Source organism: Sciurus carolinensis, chromosome 9, assembly GCF_902686445.1.
Source record: "Sciurus carolinensis chromosome 9, mSciCar1.2, whole genome shotgun sequence".
NCBI classification, from domain to species: domain Eukaryota; kingdom Metazoa; phylum Chordata; class Mammalia; order Rodentia; family Sciuridae; genus Sciurus; species Sciurus carolinensis.
This window is the reverse complement of record NC_062221.1, coordinates 131938682-131954528: the sequence shown is the minus strand read 5'-3', so window position 1 is coordinate 131954528 and position 15847 is coordinate 131938682. Positions and strand designations below refer to the sequence as shown.

The 15847-nt window shown below is 48.3% G+C and overlaps 1 protein-coding gene across 2 annotated transcripts in view; it reads right to left on the bottom strand.

The window, feature by feature from the left end:
* The window catches only part of Clic6 (chloride intracellular channel 6), a 41807-nt gene extending 26372 nt beyond the window's left edge, over nt 1-15435 (bottom strand). Inside the window, exons 1-2 of one of the 2 annotated variants that reach the window (XM_047565065.1) lie at nt 15318-15435; nt 13714-15066 (exon numbers count right to left, since the gene is read on the bottom strand). In XM_047565065.1, the coding sequence (XP_047421021.1) occupies nt 13714-14736 (1023 nt within the window). In that variant the 5' untranslated portion in view covers nt 14737-15066; nt 15318-15435. Of the gene's footprint in view, nt 1-13713; nt 15286-15317 lie in introns of those variants that run through there. The other variant, XM_047565063.1, reaches the window with a different exon arrangement.
* Between the last annotated feature and the right edge of the window lie 412 nt (nt 15436-15847).

Sequence of the window (15847 nt, the reverse complement as noted above, 5' to 3'; positions counted from 1 at the left end):
CAGGGGAAGATGGCATGAGTGGGATTTGCATACTGACTGATTTTTCCCACGAAGCAGTGATGCCACAGAGGATTATCTGTTTTGCTAAAGGACAAAGGAATGACTTCATAGACATGCTCAATCAACCACAGAACTGGGGGAGGATTGTCCTGTGGCTCGGAGCTCAAGGATGCCTGAACCACCCGAGGGGTAAGAGAGACACCATGAGTGAAACTATCAGCATCTCCACAGAGGCGGGAGCCCACATGTCCAGGTGTGTAACCAAGTTCACTGTTTCTTCACGGGACCAGGGTGCCTTTGCAGTGGTCGTGGCATGCAGGAAGGCTTCTGGCTTTGGCGAGCTTCTGGCCTTGCAACCCTCAGGACTTGAAGTCCCAGCTCAAATTCTGGAATTTCTGCTTGCGGGTCTCCTTTAGAGATGGTGGGAAGTCAAGCAGGTGGCATCACGTTTATGAGATTTGCCGCCAAGGTCTTTCTCCCCGTGCCCTCTGCCCAAGCTTTCCTCAGCTCAGCGTCACTGTCTCCTTCTTCCTCAACAATCGTGCCACCACAGGAGGAATCCCCACTCGTCTTATCCTCCACCCCTTGGTTAGGTGCAGGGTGGAGCTGTTGGGGGACAGGAGGTGCCCAGGGCAGGCCATCCTGCAGACATGAGAGGCGAGGGCAGAGCAGCCAGGACACACGAGGACGTCTGCACTGATTTGGAAGCCATCTCCATTTCTTTAGCAACTGCAAGAAGCAGAAGGCTGAGCCCAAAACCAGCCAGTGCGCCCATCATCCTTCAGTCCCTTGATTGCCCTTGGCTGCCCCCTAGTGGGCAACAAGATAACCAGCAAGGACAGCCGCACCAACAAAACCCAGGGGTAGAAATGACATGTCCTGCAGCAAAAGCAGCAACCCAGGGGAAGGGGCCCATCTCAGGCACCTGAGGAGGAATTAAGGCAGGCCAGGTGGCCCTCATGTCCAAGTCCGTTGGCAAGGGTCACTGCTATATGCTAGCTGATCTTTTGACACAAATGATATGCCTCACACAGCCCTTAAGACCACGAAGAAAAAAATGCTGTGGTAAGTGCAGCAAGACCTATTTTAGAAAAAGAAAAATGGAGTCTATTTTCTTAAAAAGATAGAAGGCTGCAGAGTAGGGCACACCTTCTCCAGGGGCTCTGGCCCGTTGGCGGCCACGCCACTGCAGCCGGCCGCCCGTGCAGTGTAGAGCTACGTCCGTCCATCTGCACACTGCTGGTCAAACGTGCTATCAGGTGGCTCCCTCCAAGCCTCAGGGGGATCCAAACACACCGCTCACTCTTCTGGTCCTTAGAATCTAGAAATAATTTCATTCATCGTCACCCCTAAATCCAAAGAAATATAGTTTAGATCTTAACATTTTGAAACATGGATCTGATCTTTGCAAAAGCTTCCTAATCCTTAACATATTCCCAGCTATATACAGCATTGATCCCTTTTGACGGCCATAACAATTAATTCATTATTAGATGGATTAAGTGGTTGACCCACGTAGCTTAGTTACCAAACCCCGTGGCTTCGAGCTTTCAATTCTGGCAAAAGGCTTAGTGATGTTAGCGTTGTCATCACAGCAGGTAGAATCAAGTCGTAAAAAGTACATGAACAAATAACGTGGCCCCCTCCATTTTTTTTTCTCATATATGAGTTATGCTTGAGAAATGCTAGGGCTATTTTTAATCCTGATTTAATAATCTGGCCTGATACCAACTGAAGCTTATACATGGAGATGAAAAGCTCATTTCCTTGTAAAATTCTCACAAGGAATTATTACAACAAAGGACATCTTGTTCTGGGAAGTCTGCTTGATAATGTGACCTGTTGTTGTGTACCCCGGTGAATGACGGTCCTCCAATCCCCACAGTGACTAAAAGGAAAAACATGCAGGCACCAAATGGAGGGACCAAGATTCCTTTCCTCTGCTCGGCCGACTCCAAACTGCTTTAAACCTCCCACCTTGGCCCTGTCTCTTTACCCAGTCACATTTCACCAACTTAGAGGAAACGTAAGCTAATGACTCAGTCACCAATTGCTGCATAACAAACTACCCCCAAATTTAGGAACCTAAAATGTCTGTTTTATACACACATTATGATTTTGAGAGTCAGGAAATTGAGCTATGCTTTCTTGAGTGGTCCCTCTATTCCAGTGACACTGACAAAGGTCACTCATGGTGCCCATTTGGTGGATAGGCTGGTCAGGGAGGGAGAAAAGGAAGCTTTACACAGATATCCAGTGTGGTGGATGATCAATGAATAAGGCAGAAGCTATGTAGCCTTTAGTGACCAAAGCCACCCAGCATCACTTGCACCATATCTACTGACTGCCAAGAGCCATAAAAGTCAAGTCAGATTCAGAGGAAGAAGATTGGACCCTACTTCTCAATAGCAGGCCTGTCAAAGAATGTGCGGCCATCTTCAATCCACCACACTAAGATTCCATGGTGTTGCAAAATGCCCAATCATTTATTAAGACTCAGTTTTCATTAACTCAAACTGGCTTAAGGAAACAATAGCAATGTCTAAAGGAAACAGAACATAAATCCTTTTATATTCAGTGATGGGCAGAGCTGCATATCTGCAGGCTTACATTGGCAAACATCGATATCTGGAGCAGTTCTGCTCTATTGCTGCCATTTGCAATTCCAAGAATGGTAATATGTTGGTTAAATGGCGGTGGGTAAAGAACGTCCCCCTCCACCTCTGACGTGCTAACACCTCTGAGCTTTCTTAAGCACTGAATTCTGTCTGGAGAGTTAAATGACACCAAGAAACCAATGAGAAGAACCCAAATCTCCATCCAGCCTGACCAGTTATGGAAGCAGGACTACAGCATCTGACTTGGAGTTAAAAGAACAAATTTGGGGTAAAGATCATATCTTTCCAGGGTTCTTCAAATGCACCTCCAAAGCCCTGACACCAAAGGTACCAGAGAACCGTTAATTTTTTTCATTTAGGAAAATGGCCAGCTGTCCCTGGATCTCCAGGTCATGACACCTTTGCTCCGTGCAACCTTGGAAGGACATGGTTGCTGTGAGATGCCCAGTGTTTTGGACACACTGTGTAGCCACAGCCCTATGAGCCTGAGCAGAGCATCCTTTTGTGTCCCAGCCTTGGAAACAACCATGATCTCCCTGCTCTGCCTCCACGTCCCTGATCTCCCCCAGGGCTCATTATGGAACACGGGTAGTAAGGGACACTGCTAGGGCTGCATGATGAGCTTCTGCCTGCTGGACTGTAGCATCTATGTCCCAAAAAAAGTCTAGAAAAATGCAAGCACAATGCCTGAAGCAGAGTGACTCTGGTCTTCTCTGCTCTCGGCAGCTGGCCACCCTCTTTGTGGAGAGCACCCCTACATGGAAGGCAGAACCAGCTCTGCACGTACACACTTGGAAACAGAAAGGGGACCCTGTGACTCCTGTCTGCTTGACATGCATTATGTTTTTTCTTCTTGTTTGGAAAAACAGAGATGGCGGAAATGAGCAGATGGAGTGAGCCGGGTCGCTGGTCAAGGCCCTCCTTGCATCGGCACTGCAGTGATGGGCCTTGGTCTGCCCCTCCCCAGGCAGGTCCTCAGCCACTCTCCCTACTGGGGTCTCCTGCCACAGACACAGAAGCCGAAAGGTGCTTTTCCACATGCCACAGCCCTTCAATCACTGTCCTCTGACAGCCAATGTCTGCCAATACAATTTGATTCAAGTAACACCATGGGTTCAGATCAATAGAGGCTAAGGGATAAAAACGCACATTCTACAAACACACTGACCACCCAAATCTTCCCACCTGGCCTAGAAGCCATGCTTCTCCATGGTGGTCACTCAGGTATCCATCCATGGTACAGATGGGGGGATAACACTGTTCGACCTGCAGCAGATGGTTGTCCCAGCAATCTAGAGACTAAAAGTCCCCCCTACAGTTTGGATCTTAAATACTCTCTGAAAGCCCATGTACTAAAAGTTTGCTCCCCAGAGTGGCGCTGTTGAGAGATCGTGGAACCTTTGTGGGGGGTGTTAATGGGAGGTCTCAAAGGGGGCAGTGGAAGGACAGAACCTTCCTCTTCCTCTTTTTAGCTTCCTGGCCACGAAGTGAGTGGCTCCACTCCATCAACTGCTCCCCACCATGATGTGCTGCCTGGTCACAAACCCAAGAGCAGCAAGGCCAAGCAGCCATGAACTGGAACCTCCACAGCTGTAAATCAAGCTAACTTTTCTCTTTCTAAGTGAATTATCTCCTACTGTTGGAGTGACATGAGTGACTCCAAGCTGACTGACACACCCCTTGACCGCGGTTTCTGCCCACTGCCAGCCTGCCCTTTCCACCTTCTCCAATAGCCCCTGTGCTCTTCCTTCCTTGCACCATAAGGTAACTGTTCCTTTCTGCATCGCTCTCCGGTTTCCAGAAAAGCAGTGGCTATGTGTGTTCTAATCACAGCTGCCTCCCAAGCCCCAAGAGCAATGTCTAATACTTGGAAGGTAACCAGTAAATATCTGTTTTAAATATGCACTGTGCTAACCAATCCTCCTGCCAAAAGACACATGGGTCCGCCATCTTGGAAATGGGTTCTCCAGCCTTGGGCCCCAAACACCATAATGGCAGTTTGCAAAACTTCTCCCATGGCAAGAGACTCAACTTCTATGTGAACAGTCAAGCACAGAAAGGGAGAGAAACAGTGAGTTGAGGGAGAATCCACAAACCTAGTACAATTCTGGAATTAAAGAATACTTTTTAAACTGATTATTTCTTGCACACACATAGAGAATTAAGACTTAGCCCCTGTAGGCTGCATGAAAGTGTCTATCAACGCTGCCTGTTTCTCAGTGGAGCTTCCTCCTCAGAAGCTTCCAAACAATCTTTAAGAGTTGAGTATTCAGTTCTCCCTCCCACTCAGTAAACATGAGCGCTGAGGAGGTTTCACGATCCTGTCTGGTTCACTGGACCTCTGGCAAAGGTTTGTCATCATTCTCTATGAGTTTTTTGGTTCACTCTTTAAGCAGGTGGAAGCATAAACAGGAAATTTGTCTAAGAGACATGACCCTAGAGAGTATTTTGCTATTGATGCATCACAGAAGATGTTTTCCCAATGGTTTCGTTTCGTGGGTATCAAATTTATTCCAGTAGAGGGCACACAAGATCAAAGTGATTTGCCTGGCATTTTCCAATGGAGTCATGTGGGCATGACACGCTCCTACTATCCACACAGTTTAAATCTCTTAGGAGCTCTCAGCCTTTAGCACAGAGTTAAATTGTGAAAGGGCATGTGCTTGCTAAAATGTACCTGATAATTAGAAGAAAGGGAGAAGAGCATGGCTGGAAATACCTAATCCCTCAGGATTTAAGAAGTTATAGAATATAAAAAACAACAGAGCCTTTAAAGGCTCCAGTGAACAAAGCTCAAGATCACAAGAGCGGCCATGCAGCCTGCGCCTCCTTTTCCCACGCATCAGGTTTGAGAAATTACTGAGACCCCCAAGAGTGAATCACTCCAGTACAGTAAATGCACTCCGAGAAAAACAAGGGGAACACATATGTCGGACAAGGGTCTAAATTCTTTACCATAAAAATTAAGAATAGAATCAAAAAGCCAACTTGAAAATTGAGCAATGGATATAAACAACCAGCTCACAGAAAACAGATACTGATAGTTAAACAGATAAAAGCATCTTCAATCTCACATACAATAAAAAAAAAACATGAATTAAAAGACAATGGGCATCATTTCTCACTTCTCAGATTCAAAGTTTGGGTGGGGAGGTCTAGTGGAATAAACGTGGCACAGATAAAGGGCCAGAGGAATGTCACCTGGTATTGTCTCTTTGAAGAGGAAATTTGGAAAAGATTATCAAATTTTAAGTATGCAAGACCATTTCAAAGAATTTAACTCCGATATTTTATCATACATTTGTGGAGAGATATTCACTACACCATCGTTTAATGATCAAAAAGAGGTAGGGACCTATACATCCACCCAGGAGGGATCAAGTTTAGAGAATACCCACACCAAATACCATGAAATTTTAATGAAATCCTGAGAGAGCTTTAGGCACTGGGAGGGAATGAGTCCCAAGATAGAACATTAAGGGGAGAAAGCAAGAGAGAGATCAACATATTTTCAGTGCACTAGTAGTCTTTTGTGGAGGAAAATAAGTAGATGTGAGGTCTTTAAAATGTGTCCACAAATTCTTTGACTTTTCCTTTAAAGGGCAGAGTCTAATGCCACTCTGTCCACGGTATGGGCTTAGTGATTGATTTCTAAAAGGTGAAATAGAGCAGAAGTGACAGTCATCAAAGATGTAGTGGCTTCTTTCTTGGTTTGTCTTAGATCCCTGCTCTGGGGAAGCCAGAGGCCATGGTGGGAAAACACTAATGCAGCCCTGTGGAAAGAGGCCCAGTTGATGAGGAACCAATCCTCCTGCCAAAAGACATGTGAGTCCACCATCTTGGAAGCAGGTCCTCCAGGCCCAGTTGGTCCCTCAGACAAGACCACAACCCTATCTGACATCATAACTGCAACTCCTTAAACCAGAACCACTCAACTACCTGGTCCCAAATTTCTGACCCAGAGAAACTCTGAAGAACGTCTATTGTCTTAAAGTTTTAAGTCTTGGAATAATTTGTTACCCAGCAGTTGATAGCTAATACAATGAGGATATTTACATATATAACTGAATATGCATGGAATATTTGAGGAAAGAGATATTTAGTGGTTGTCTAAAGGAAGGAAAAAACTGGAAAACTAGGTCTCCAAGGTAGCCAAAGACACATTTTCATTGTATTATATCTTCTTATGTGTAAGTTTTGTTATGTTATTGTATTATCCTCTAAATAAATGTTAAGTACATTTTACAAAAGAATCCCATGGGCCACATGAATGTATTGTTTCAAATTCTACATGAACACATTTAATGTATATTTTATTTTTACTTTGCTTAAATAAAACGTGGACTTCATAAACAAAACACATTTCTAAAATGTATAAATGTATAAAGATATTTAGTGTCTTAAATATTTCTTGCAGTGCTAGAACCTGTGGGTTCTTTATTCCATAGCCATTTCCTTTTTTCCTTGTAAAGAAAACTCTGATTCTTTAAGGATGTCAATGCATCTTGCCCAGAGTGATGAGTCAAAGTCGGTCTTGGGGGTCAGCACACCTCCTCTTAATGGGCCCAGCAGTAAATATTTCAGGCTTTGTGGCCCACAGAGTCTCTGTCACAAGACTCAATTTTGCTGTTGCAGTGAAAGCAGTCATAAATAATGCATGTAGGTATAATTAAGGCTGGGTCCAAAAAAAAGGGAAAAAACTTTATTTATGGGCACTGACATCTGCTTATAATTCCGTGTGTCATGAAGTCTTCTTTTGCTATTTTTCAACCATTTACAAAGGTAAGAAGCATTCTTAGGCTGCAGGTGTACAAAAATAGCTGGCAGGCTGGATTTGACCCGTAAGCCATCATTTGCTGGCCCTGGTCTAAGTCAGACTTGTCCTCACCCCCCCCACCCCACCTGAACTCCCAATCTGGGTGCCTGGGAAAGGCCTGGAGGGGGCGGGGCACAAAAGCCAGCTCCAGCCAATGGGCAGAAGGGAAAGTCCCCTCCAGTTGTGGGGAGATGCTCCTCCTGGTTGAGAGGGACAAAGCCCCAGCCCTTCCCCACTTCCTGCTCCAGGTGTTGCTGATGAAGATCTGACCCAGAGGCTAAAGGAGCCAGCTTTTGATGATGAAGGGAGAAAGAAGACACAGAGTCAATCTGTGCCCTCTGTGATGTTGCGGCTAAATCACTGCATCCTATTTCTTGTGTGTAAGAAAAAACTTTGGTAAACCAAAGTGTGTTTTTGGCTAACCCACTGACGGCCACCAAACACTCCTGACCGTGTTCTTCCCAGCATGAAGGTGCTCCCGCTGCATGCCCCTGCAGCCTCTCCGTCCCCGCCACGCTCCTTCCCTTCACCAGCACGATCTCCCACATGCCAGACACTGTGCTAAAGCCAGGAGAACAGCGACGGATAAAAAGAGCATGGTCTTTGCCGCCCAAGCTCCAGCCCAGCGGAGATGCGCTGCACGCACGAGGTCTTACACTGCTCAATGTCCACCCCTCCTTCATAACAGAGGGTAAGCTCTGAGGCAAGGACTTCTCAGTTCTTGTTGCTGCAGTGTGAATGTGTCCCCAGAAGCTCACATGTTGCCAGCTGAACCCCAAAACTCAGATGTTAATGGTATTTGGAAGTGGGGTCTTTGGGAGGTAAATAAGACTAGATGAGATCATGAGTGGGCCCTCATGGTGGTATTAGTGACTCTAGAAGAAGAGGAAGAGGAAGAGATCCTGGAGTTGGCACTCTTGCTCAGTCTTGCCATGTGATACCCCCCCACCATAGTTATGATATCACCAGATAGAGGCCAAGGAAGGACTGGCGCCATGTTCTTGGACTTCCTGCCTCCAGATCTATGAACTAAATAAACTTCTATTCTTTATCAATTACCTAGCCTTGAGTATTTTGTTATAGCAACAGAAAACAGACTAAGACACTTGCCAATATGCTCCAAGGTATTAGCCTGGTTTCCAACACAAGGCCCTTCGTGAGTATTGAATGAGATGGACTGTAGCACAGTGCTTCAGGTTCCATGCTTCTCTGAGGATGGAAGAGATGGTAGGCTGATTCCTGATACACATTCCTTCAAGTCCTCAGTTTTTACCTGGGCATGTGAAATGAAAGGGTAAATTTACACACTTAGAGAACCCAGTGTAGTATTTCTGAAGATGTCCTGCCAACTTCAGATGCTCCAGGAGATAGGATAGCTGAGTGCGCCTCAGGGAGAAAGGCTGGCCAGGTGAGACCAAGGACATGAAGGACCCCAGGAAGGACTCATGCTGAAGGCAAGGAACACAACTGCTACCATGAAGCACACAGCCATCAGCCCACACAGGAGCGGGAGCAGTGGCCTGTGCACAAGGCAGGACAGAGCCACAGGTACCCGAAGCCCCCAGATCTGAAGCCGGGATGCCAAGCCATCTTCAGGGAGGAAGCTGGTCCTGTGCCTCTTGCAAGTGGCACTGGACTGGGATAACTGAGCAGTGTCGGGCTTTGCTTCTTAGTCGCTATCACCTTCAGCCATCAACATCCATCCAACCACCTACCTGTTGTCACAAAAAGCACCAACCGAGAGCCCACTGCTCGCCAGGTGGTGAGGCCAGAGGCCTCACTCAGTGTGGCAAGGGGTGCCGTGTCCCCAGTACTGGGCCCACACCCGTGCCTTCATGCATGAAGTCAGCAATCTGTTCCATCCTACCTATTTTCAGCATGAGTAACTGTACAGATTTCATACATGTAATTTACAAGTGGGTTTTATTTGATAATCAGAAAAAGTCCACAAAACTGGTTTTCAGGGAGCACCAAAGGCACAGAAGCCCACCCTCACCTGTTTCCTTTCAGAACACTTGGCAACCTGTGCGGGTTAGGAAAACAGCATGTCTCAGCTCTCTCCCGGGAAGATGTGCACAGCAAACCACAGCCAGCTGGTCTACCTGGGGTCCCTCAGCACCGGTCTCAGATGCTCCTGAGGACATGTGGTGTGGCAATGCATGGCAGGTTCTTTGTTCTCTTTTTGGCATTTCTGGGTGACAAAGCTTACTCGAAGGCCATGTCTTTCCCAAGTTTTATTTTGTTCCGTCAGGACTGTTTTACCTCTTTGAAGAATCCCAGTGTGATGGCAAATGCAAGCCATCTCAGCAACTTGTTCTAGTTAAACACGGAATGTCCACAACATAGTTTAAGAAATTCCTAGACTGTAGCCCTGGATCACTCCCCGGTCACACAGAGCATTTATGCGCAATTTTCCAGGAAATCCCTGTCTCCGAGCACCCCACTCCTGGCCCCTGCCTCAAAGTGCCCCGCAGGATGAGATTTCCAAGGACTTCGCTTGTGAGCGTTTGTCTGTGGATGTTGCTATGTTGTGGTGCCACCAGGTTGTTACCCTTTGTTGTTGTGAGTAAAGAAGGAAAAAACCTCTTACTAAATGTGATTGGGGGGTTGGATACCTTGTAATTTGATGACATACTTAACGCTTCTTTGAGGGGAAAAGAAACCCAAAATTTAGCATGATCGGCAAGTGACTTGCCACAGGATCCTTCGGGAGGACTTGCTGGGCCTGTTCTACATGGTTCTGGCTCTTTTACAAGAATACGGCCTTGCATCCTTATAGAATAAAAGGAAACGGTGGGTTAATAACAGGATGTTTCTCACAAAGACTGGGAATATAATCTACTAGGTGGCTAAAATCAGAAGGCAATTCGAGGCAATTAGAAGTACAATTACATGTTCCGAGGTCCCTTTCTGGTATCTTTTTGTAACCAATATGTTTGTTTTTTAAAAATAGGAAGAAATGTAAAAGTTCACAAACAGAATGTGGCTTAATTAATTTTAATATGCGTTTCCTGCGTCCTCATCTGAAGGCTGGAGGGAGATCTGGAAGAATAGTGCAGGACTCTTCCTATAGAACAGTTCTGTGAATTCTGTGTTCCAGCTGCACCACAGAAAACCTGTTGTGACAACAAATTCCACGCTATGTACAAGGATAACGCACACTTTAAAAACCTTCTTGTTAGCCAGGTGTGGTGGCACATGCCTGTAATCCCAGAGGCCTGGGAGGCTGAGGCAGGAGGATCACAAGTTCAAAGCCAGCCTCGGTAACAGCAAGCAACTCAGTATACCCTGTCTCCATACAAAAAATACAAAATAGAGCTGGGGATGTGGCTTAGTGGTCAAGGATCTGAGTTCAATCCCCGGTACTAAAAAACAAACACAAAAAAGTCTTCTTGTTAAAATTTTTAAAAAGGTAAAATAAATAAATAAATGCCAATGGGGGGTGACCCCACCCAATATGAGTACTTAGCATCTGTACAAAACCCAGGTGAGATGTTCACTGTGAAAGACAGTCTCCACCTCAAACAGAGCCTGGAGAAGGAACCTAAGAAAGACTAAATCTGGCAAAGAAATTCTGACCCAGGTTAAGGAATTTAAGTCAATTAGTACAAACCTGGAGGACACAGCAGTCTAAGGTCTTTTGCTTGCTCATCGCTGTCAGGGTCTCGTTTGTCCATCTGCATCTCCCTTTATTTTTATGGAAAATGATTAGTGGGATGGAAGAAACTGAGATGCAATACTGAGATGAGGTACATCTCAAGAGAACCTCAGAAGTTCACTGACTCACTGTTTGCTTCCCTACAGGAAAATAAGTAAATAAGCAGGACAACAGGAGACCAAGCCTAGCACCCCACGGAGGATGAGTTCCCCGGGCCTGGAACTGAGCAGCAGTCACTCCTGAGCAGCAGTGAGAGGAAGAATTGTTTTCACTTTTCACAACTCTTATCCCCCAAAGAATGGAGATAATTAGGCACCCAGAGGAATTTTCTCTTTAAAAAGAAATGGAGACAGCCTCCAAGCGGAATCAAGGGAAGCTTAGGGGAGCTGAGCAGATACAACAACAAACACCCAAATTTACACTATGCTTCTTTCAAGCCAAGCAATGCTCAAAGTGCTTTATGGAATCTATTCTTGAATCTCCACAATAACCACAGGAAGTAGGTGCTATTATTGTCCCCCTTTTGCTCATGAGACAACAAAGACACAGAAGGGTTGAACTGCTTGCCCAAAGTTGCAAAGTTGCAGAGCTAGGATTTGATTCCAGACCCACTGGCTCCTAAGTGCATGATTTTGATTACACTATACTCACACAGACAGCCACCCACTCAAACTTTCCCCACGATCCACAACTGCAGTCTGTCCCAGACCTAATGATGCATTTCACACAGTCCAGAAAAGAGACAAGGCATGTGAAAGACAGTGCCCTGTGTGTGTGTGACGCGTCCACACAGGGGATCCTCATCCAACCCAGACTGGAGATGCAAAGCCTCCCCAGAAGGGATGAAGCCCACCCTGAGTAGTGGACATGCAGCAGATCATCAGGAAGCAGGAAGGGACAGGGGCAGGGAGTAGGGGACATGGACAGGACTCCTTTTGGGCAGAGGGCACAGTACGTGCAACATTTCAAGGCGGGAAGGAATGTGGTTCTCTCAAGAGTTATAAAGTACTTCATTGAGGCTGATGCTGCAGTGCCATGGGTGACAAAGGGTGGGGATCCCAGCAATGCCCAGGGAAGACGGGACGGAAAGGGGACAGGGTTAACATCATGAAAACCTCATGAAGGGTTTGTGCCTGGCTCTGGAATGTGGGTTTACCTGAAATTCTGCAATAAACAACTAAAGAATTTTTACACTAAGAAGCAGAATGATTGGGTTTTTCCTGGCTCACCGATGATTTGGAAGGGACTAAATTGAAGAGACTAACACAGAAGCAGAAAGACTAGGTAGGAAGCTGTAACACGAGACTATTTGCTGAAATCCTGTAGCCATGCCACCAGAGCAATGGAAAAGTTCCTTAAACCAAGCGGATCTGAACCACCCAGCAGCTCACACCGTTTTCCCACACCTTCCTAGGGGTTGTGCCCTTGGGTTATGCCCCAATACATCGTTTTACACCTTCTTTGTTCTAGTACCTTAAAAAAAAAAAAAATGCTAGGAACAGCCCCTCTCAGCGGTGAAGAAACGCCTGCTCCTTCCCAAGTTCTTTGCCACCCAAACACTTCTTGAAATTCTGATTCGAACCACTTTGGGAGCCCCTCCCTTTACTTATTAAACTCTGCCTACATTTCAGCCCAGAAGGTTTAGGCCCTAACAGGCTTCTATAAGCCTGAAAGTATTTCTAAAGGATTAGGATTCAACCTGCAATGCACATTCTTGATCTTATTATCTCCAGTTTCCCAGGGGTCTGGCCAAAGTTCTTCAGAATGGGCTTTTTTTTTTTTTTTTTTTTTTTTTTAAACAAAGCTCTTGGTGTGAGCAGCTACTGGACTTTGCCCATGTATTTTTGGAACCTTGTAAAAACAGCTATTAAAACTCAAAACTTCCTTCCTCTTGTCTCCTCCATCATTTCTCCACAGACTCCTTCACAAACTAAATCACTGCCCTTTCCAACTGAAATGAGACAGAATATCACACACACACACACACACACACACACACACACACACAGAGGCAGATGACAATCAAGTCACCAGCCTCTGCACTCTTTCAAAGTAAATGTAAAATGTTCAACGAAAAAGCAATAATATGTAAATAAGTTTCCACTTTCCTCCCAAACGCATATTATCGCATATTATCTGTTCTTTAAACAGAATTCCTTTGTGGAACTTAAAACTGTTGATCAGTTCTGGACCTTGGGATTTGAGTCCTGGGGCTACTTCTCACACTGATCCTACCTGTTTGCATTGTTTCACTTCAAGGATCAGAGCTTACTTTGGCAAAAATCCTTGGAACACCAGTTGGGCGTGTCACTTTTTGTTTCCCCCCTAATTAATTCTTTAATAACCCGGCGACCAGGAGGGTCAGTTAGGATTTTCAGGGCAAAAGGCAGTGGAATGCTGACCCCACATCCGCACTCCCCTCCGCCCTTGCCCCAGACCTCCCCCAAATGCTCCTGCAACTCTTCTTGAAAACCTAGCTGTTCCACCTCCCTCTGGCAGGTGGAAGCGCCCGGTGACAACCAGGACAAGAAGGGACCTCCCCGCGCGTCCCTCTTGGATCTGAGGAGACCAGGACTAAAGATGGGAGATGGCGTCTAAAACTTGGGAGAAGCGAAATTTACCTTGACGAAGAGGGTGATGTCGTGCTCCTGTCCCGGGTCCCCCTCCTCCGACGCCTCGCCGTTCTCGCGGCGGCCGTTCACGCGCGCCGACTCGTCGCTGCCCTGCGCGCTGCCCTCCTCCGCCAGGTGGTTGCTGAGCTCGGTCTCGGGCCGCTCGGTTCCCATCTCCTCGGCCGCCTCCCCATCCGGGCTGCGGTCGGGGGGCTCCTCCTCGCCCCCAGCTGCCGAGGCGTCCTCGCTCGGAGCCGGCTCTCGCCGCTCCTCCTCCTCCTCTGTCTCCTTCGGGCCCCCGCCCGGGTCCCCATCCTCACCAGCGCCTGTCTTCGCGTCCCCAGGGACCGCTTCCTCAGACCCCACCTCCCCCGTGGCTCCCGCAAACTCCCCCGGGCTGGGCCCCCCAGTTTCCTCGACAGCGACCTCAGTGGTCTCGGACTGGGGCTGGGGACTGTGTTCCTGCCGATCCTGGGGCTCGCCCTCCGCCCCTTGCGTGCCTCCCGCCAGCCCCTGCGCGTCCATGCTGTCCCCTGAAAGTTCCTGGGTGTCTATGGTGACCCGCGGCGCCTCCAGCTGGTTCCCCGCCTCTTCCTGCTCCGCTGGGACTCCGGGGTCCCCGGGCTCCCCCTGAGCCTCCCCTGCGGCCTCGCCCTGCGCGCCCGGCTCCTGGCTCGGCCCGGCCACCTGCGCCTCGGCGCCCTGCGGGGCGCCCTCCTCTGCCTCCGCCTCGCCCTGCGCTCCCCTCGGATCGCGCGTCTCTGTCTCCGAGCCACTGCCCGCTCCCGGCGACAGCTCGCCGGTGCACCCTGAGTCCGGCCCGCCGCCTCCTTCCTCCTTCACCGCGGCCGTCGCCGCCGCGCCCGCCCCCTCTGCCCCGGGTGCCTCCACGGCGCCCTCACTCGCCTCCTGCCCCGCCGCCTCCAAGCCCGCAGCCCCGGCTTCGCCCGGTCGCTCCACCAGAAGCGCTGAGCCCGCGGGCGGCCCCTGGGGACCCGAAGCGCCACCCTCTGGCTCCGTAGCCTCGGCCATGGCCACAGATCCTTGTCCTTGACCCGAGGCCGTTTCTTGAAGCTGCCTAGCGAGGAGCGAGGTGCAGGGGCTGCTGCGACCTCTGCTGTGGACGCCCCGCTCGGGACTCTGACCGCGAAGTTTTCGCGCGGAGCGACGTCGCGTCTGACCCACGCCGCTGCACTCCTTTTCTCGGGCTTAAGGACTTTGGGCTCTTCTTTCACCACTCGTGCTTCTCCCGATTTCCACCCGACTGCAGTCTTGACGCCGGGCCTCGGAGGTGCAGCGCAGGGGTGGCGAGGGCTGCTTTGCTCCGCACCCTTTGAAGTGCCTGGCCCGCTATCCGCTGCCCTGGGGTCGATCAGAAGTCCTTGGTGCCAACTCCATCCCCCTAGGGTTTGGGCGGGATTTGCGTCCCCCCTCCCATCTTTGGGTCCTGGGAGCCTGGCCAATGATAGCCTTCCTGTGGCTCTTGTGAATTTTAATGAAGAGTCTGATTTTATTGGCCGCTTGGGTGTTCTCTGGAAGTTTCAAGTTCCATGGACATTTAAATCACCCCCAGACACACACCCCGGCGCTTAAACACCTCATTTCCCTCTTACCCTTTAAGTGAAGCAGAAGATGTCCACTTCGTACCTTGTGTCCAAGAGCAAGGGTGTATGTTACTGAGAAAAGGAACAGGAGAGACCACAGTAGGCGGCCTTCCTGCTGAGAGGTTGTAGAAGCCTGAATGTAGAAGGAAAAGGAGCCAGCTGAGTTTTCTGACCCCAGCAGGGTTCTGTGATCCATGAGAGGTCTGTCTGTCTCCTCAGGCATGACAGGCACAGGGAGCCCTGCACTGAAGGTTTTAATCTTAACTTCACTGTCTTGGTCTCCAAAGCACTGTCTGTGTACCTTGCGGGCGCTCCCAGATTTTTTAACTTCATCACAGTTTTGCCCTCAGTGTTGTGTGTTAAGGGTTTGGGAAGCTGGAAGTAGGAAGAAGAAAATCCAAAAGGTGAGAGACAGGAGCTGTGGAATTCACTGTGCTACGAATATTCCAGGATCACAGACCAGATCCCTTCTCTGTAAAAAAGAAAATATGTTTTAAAAGAAGAATTAAGAATTTAGTTCCAAACTAAAACTAGGCAAG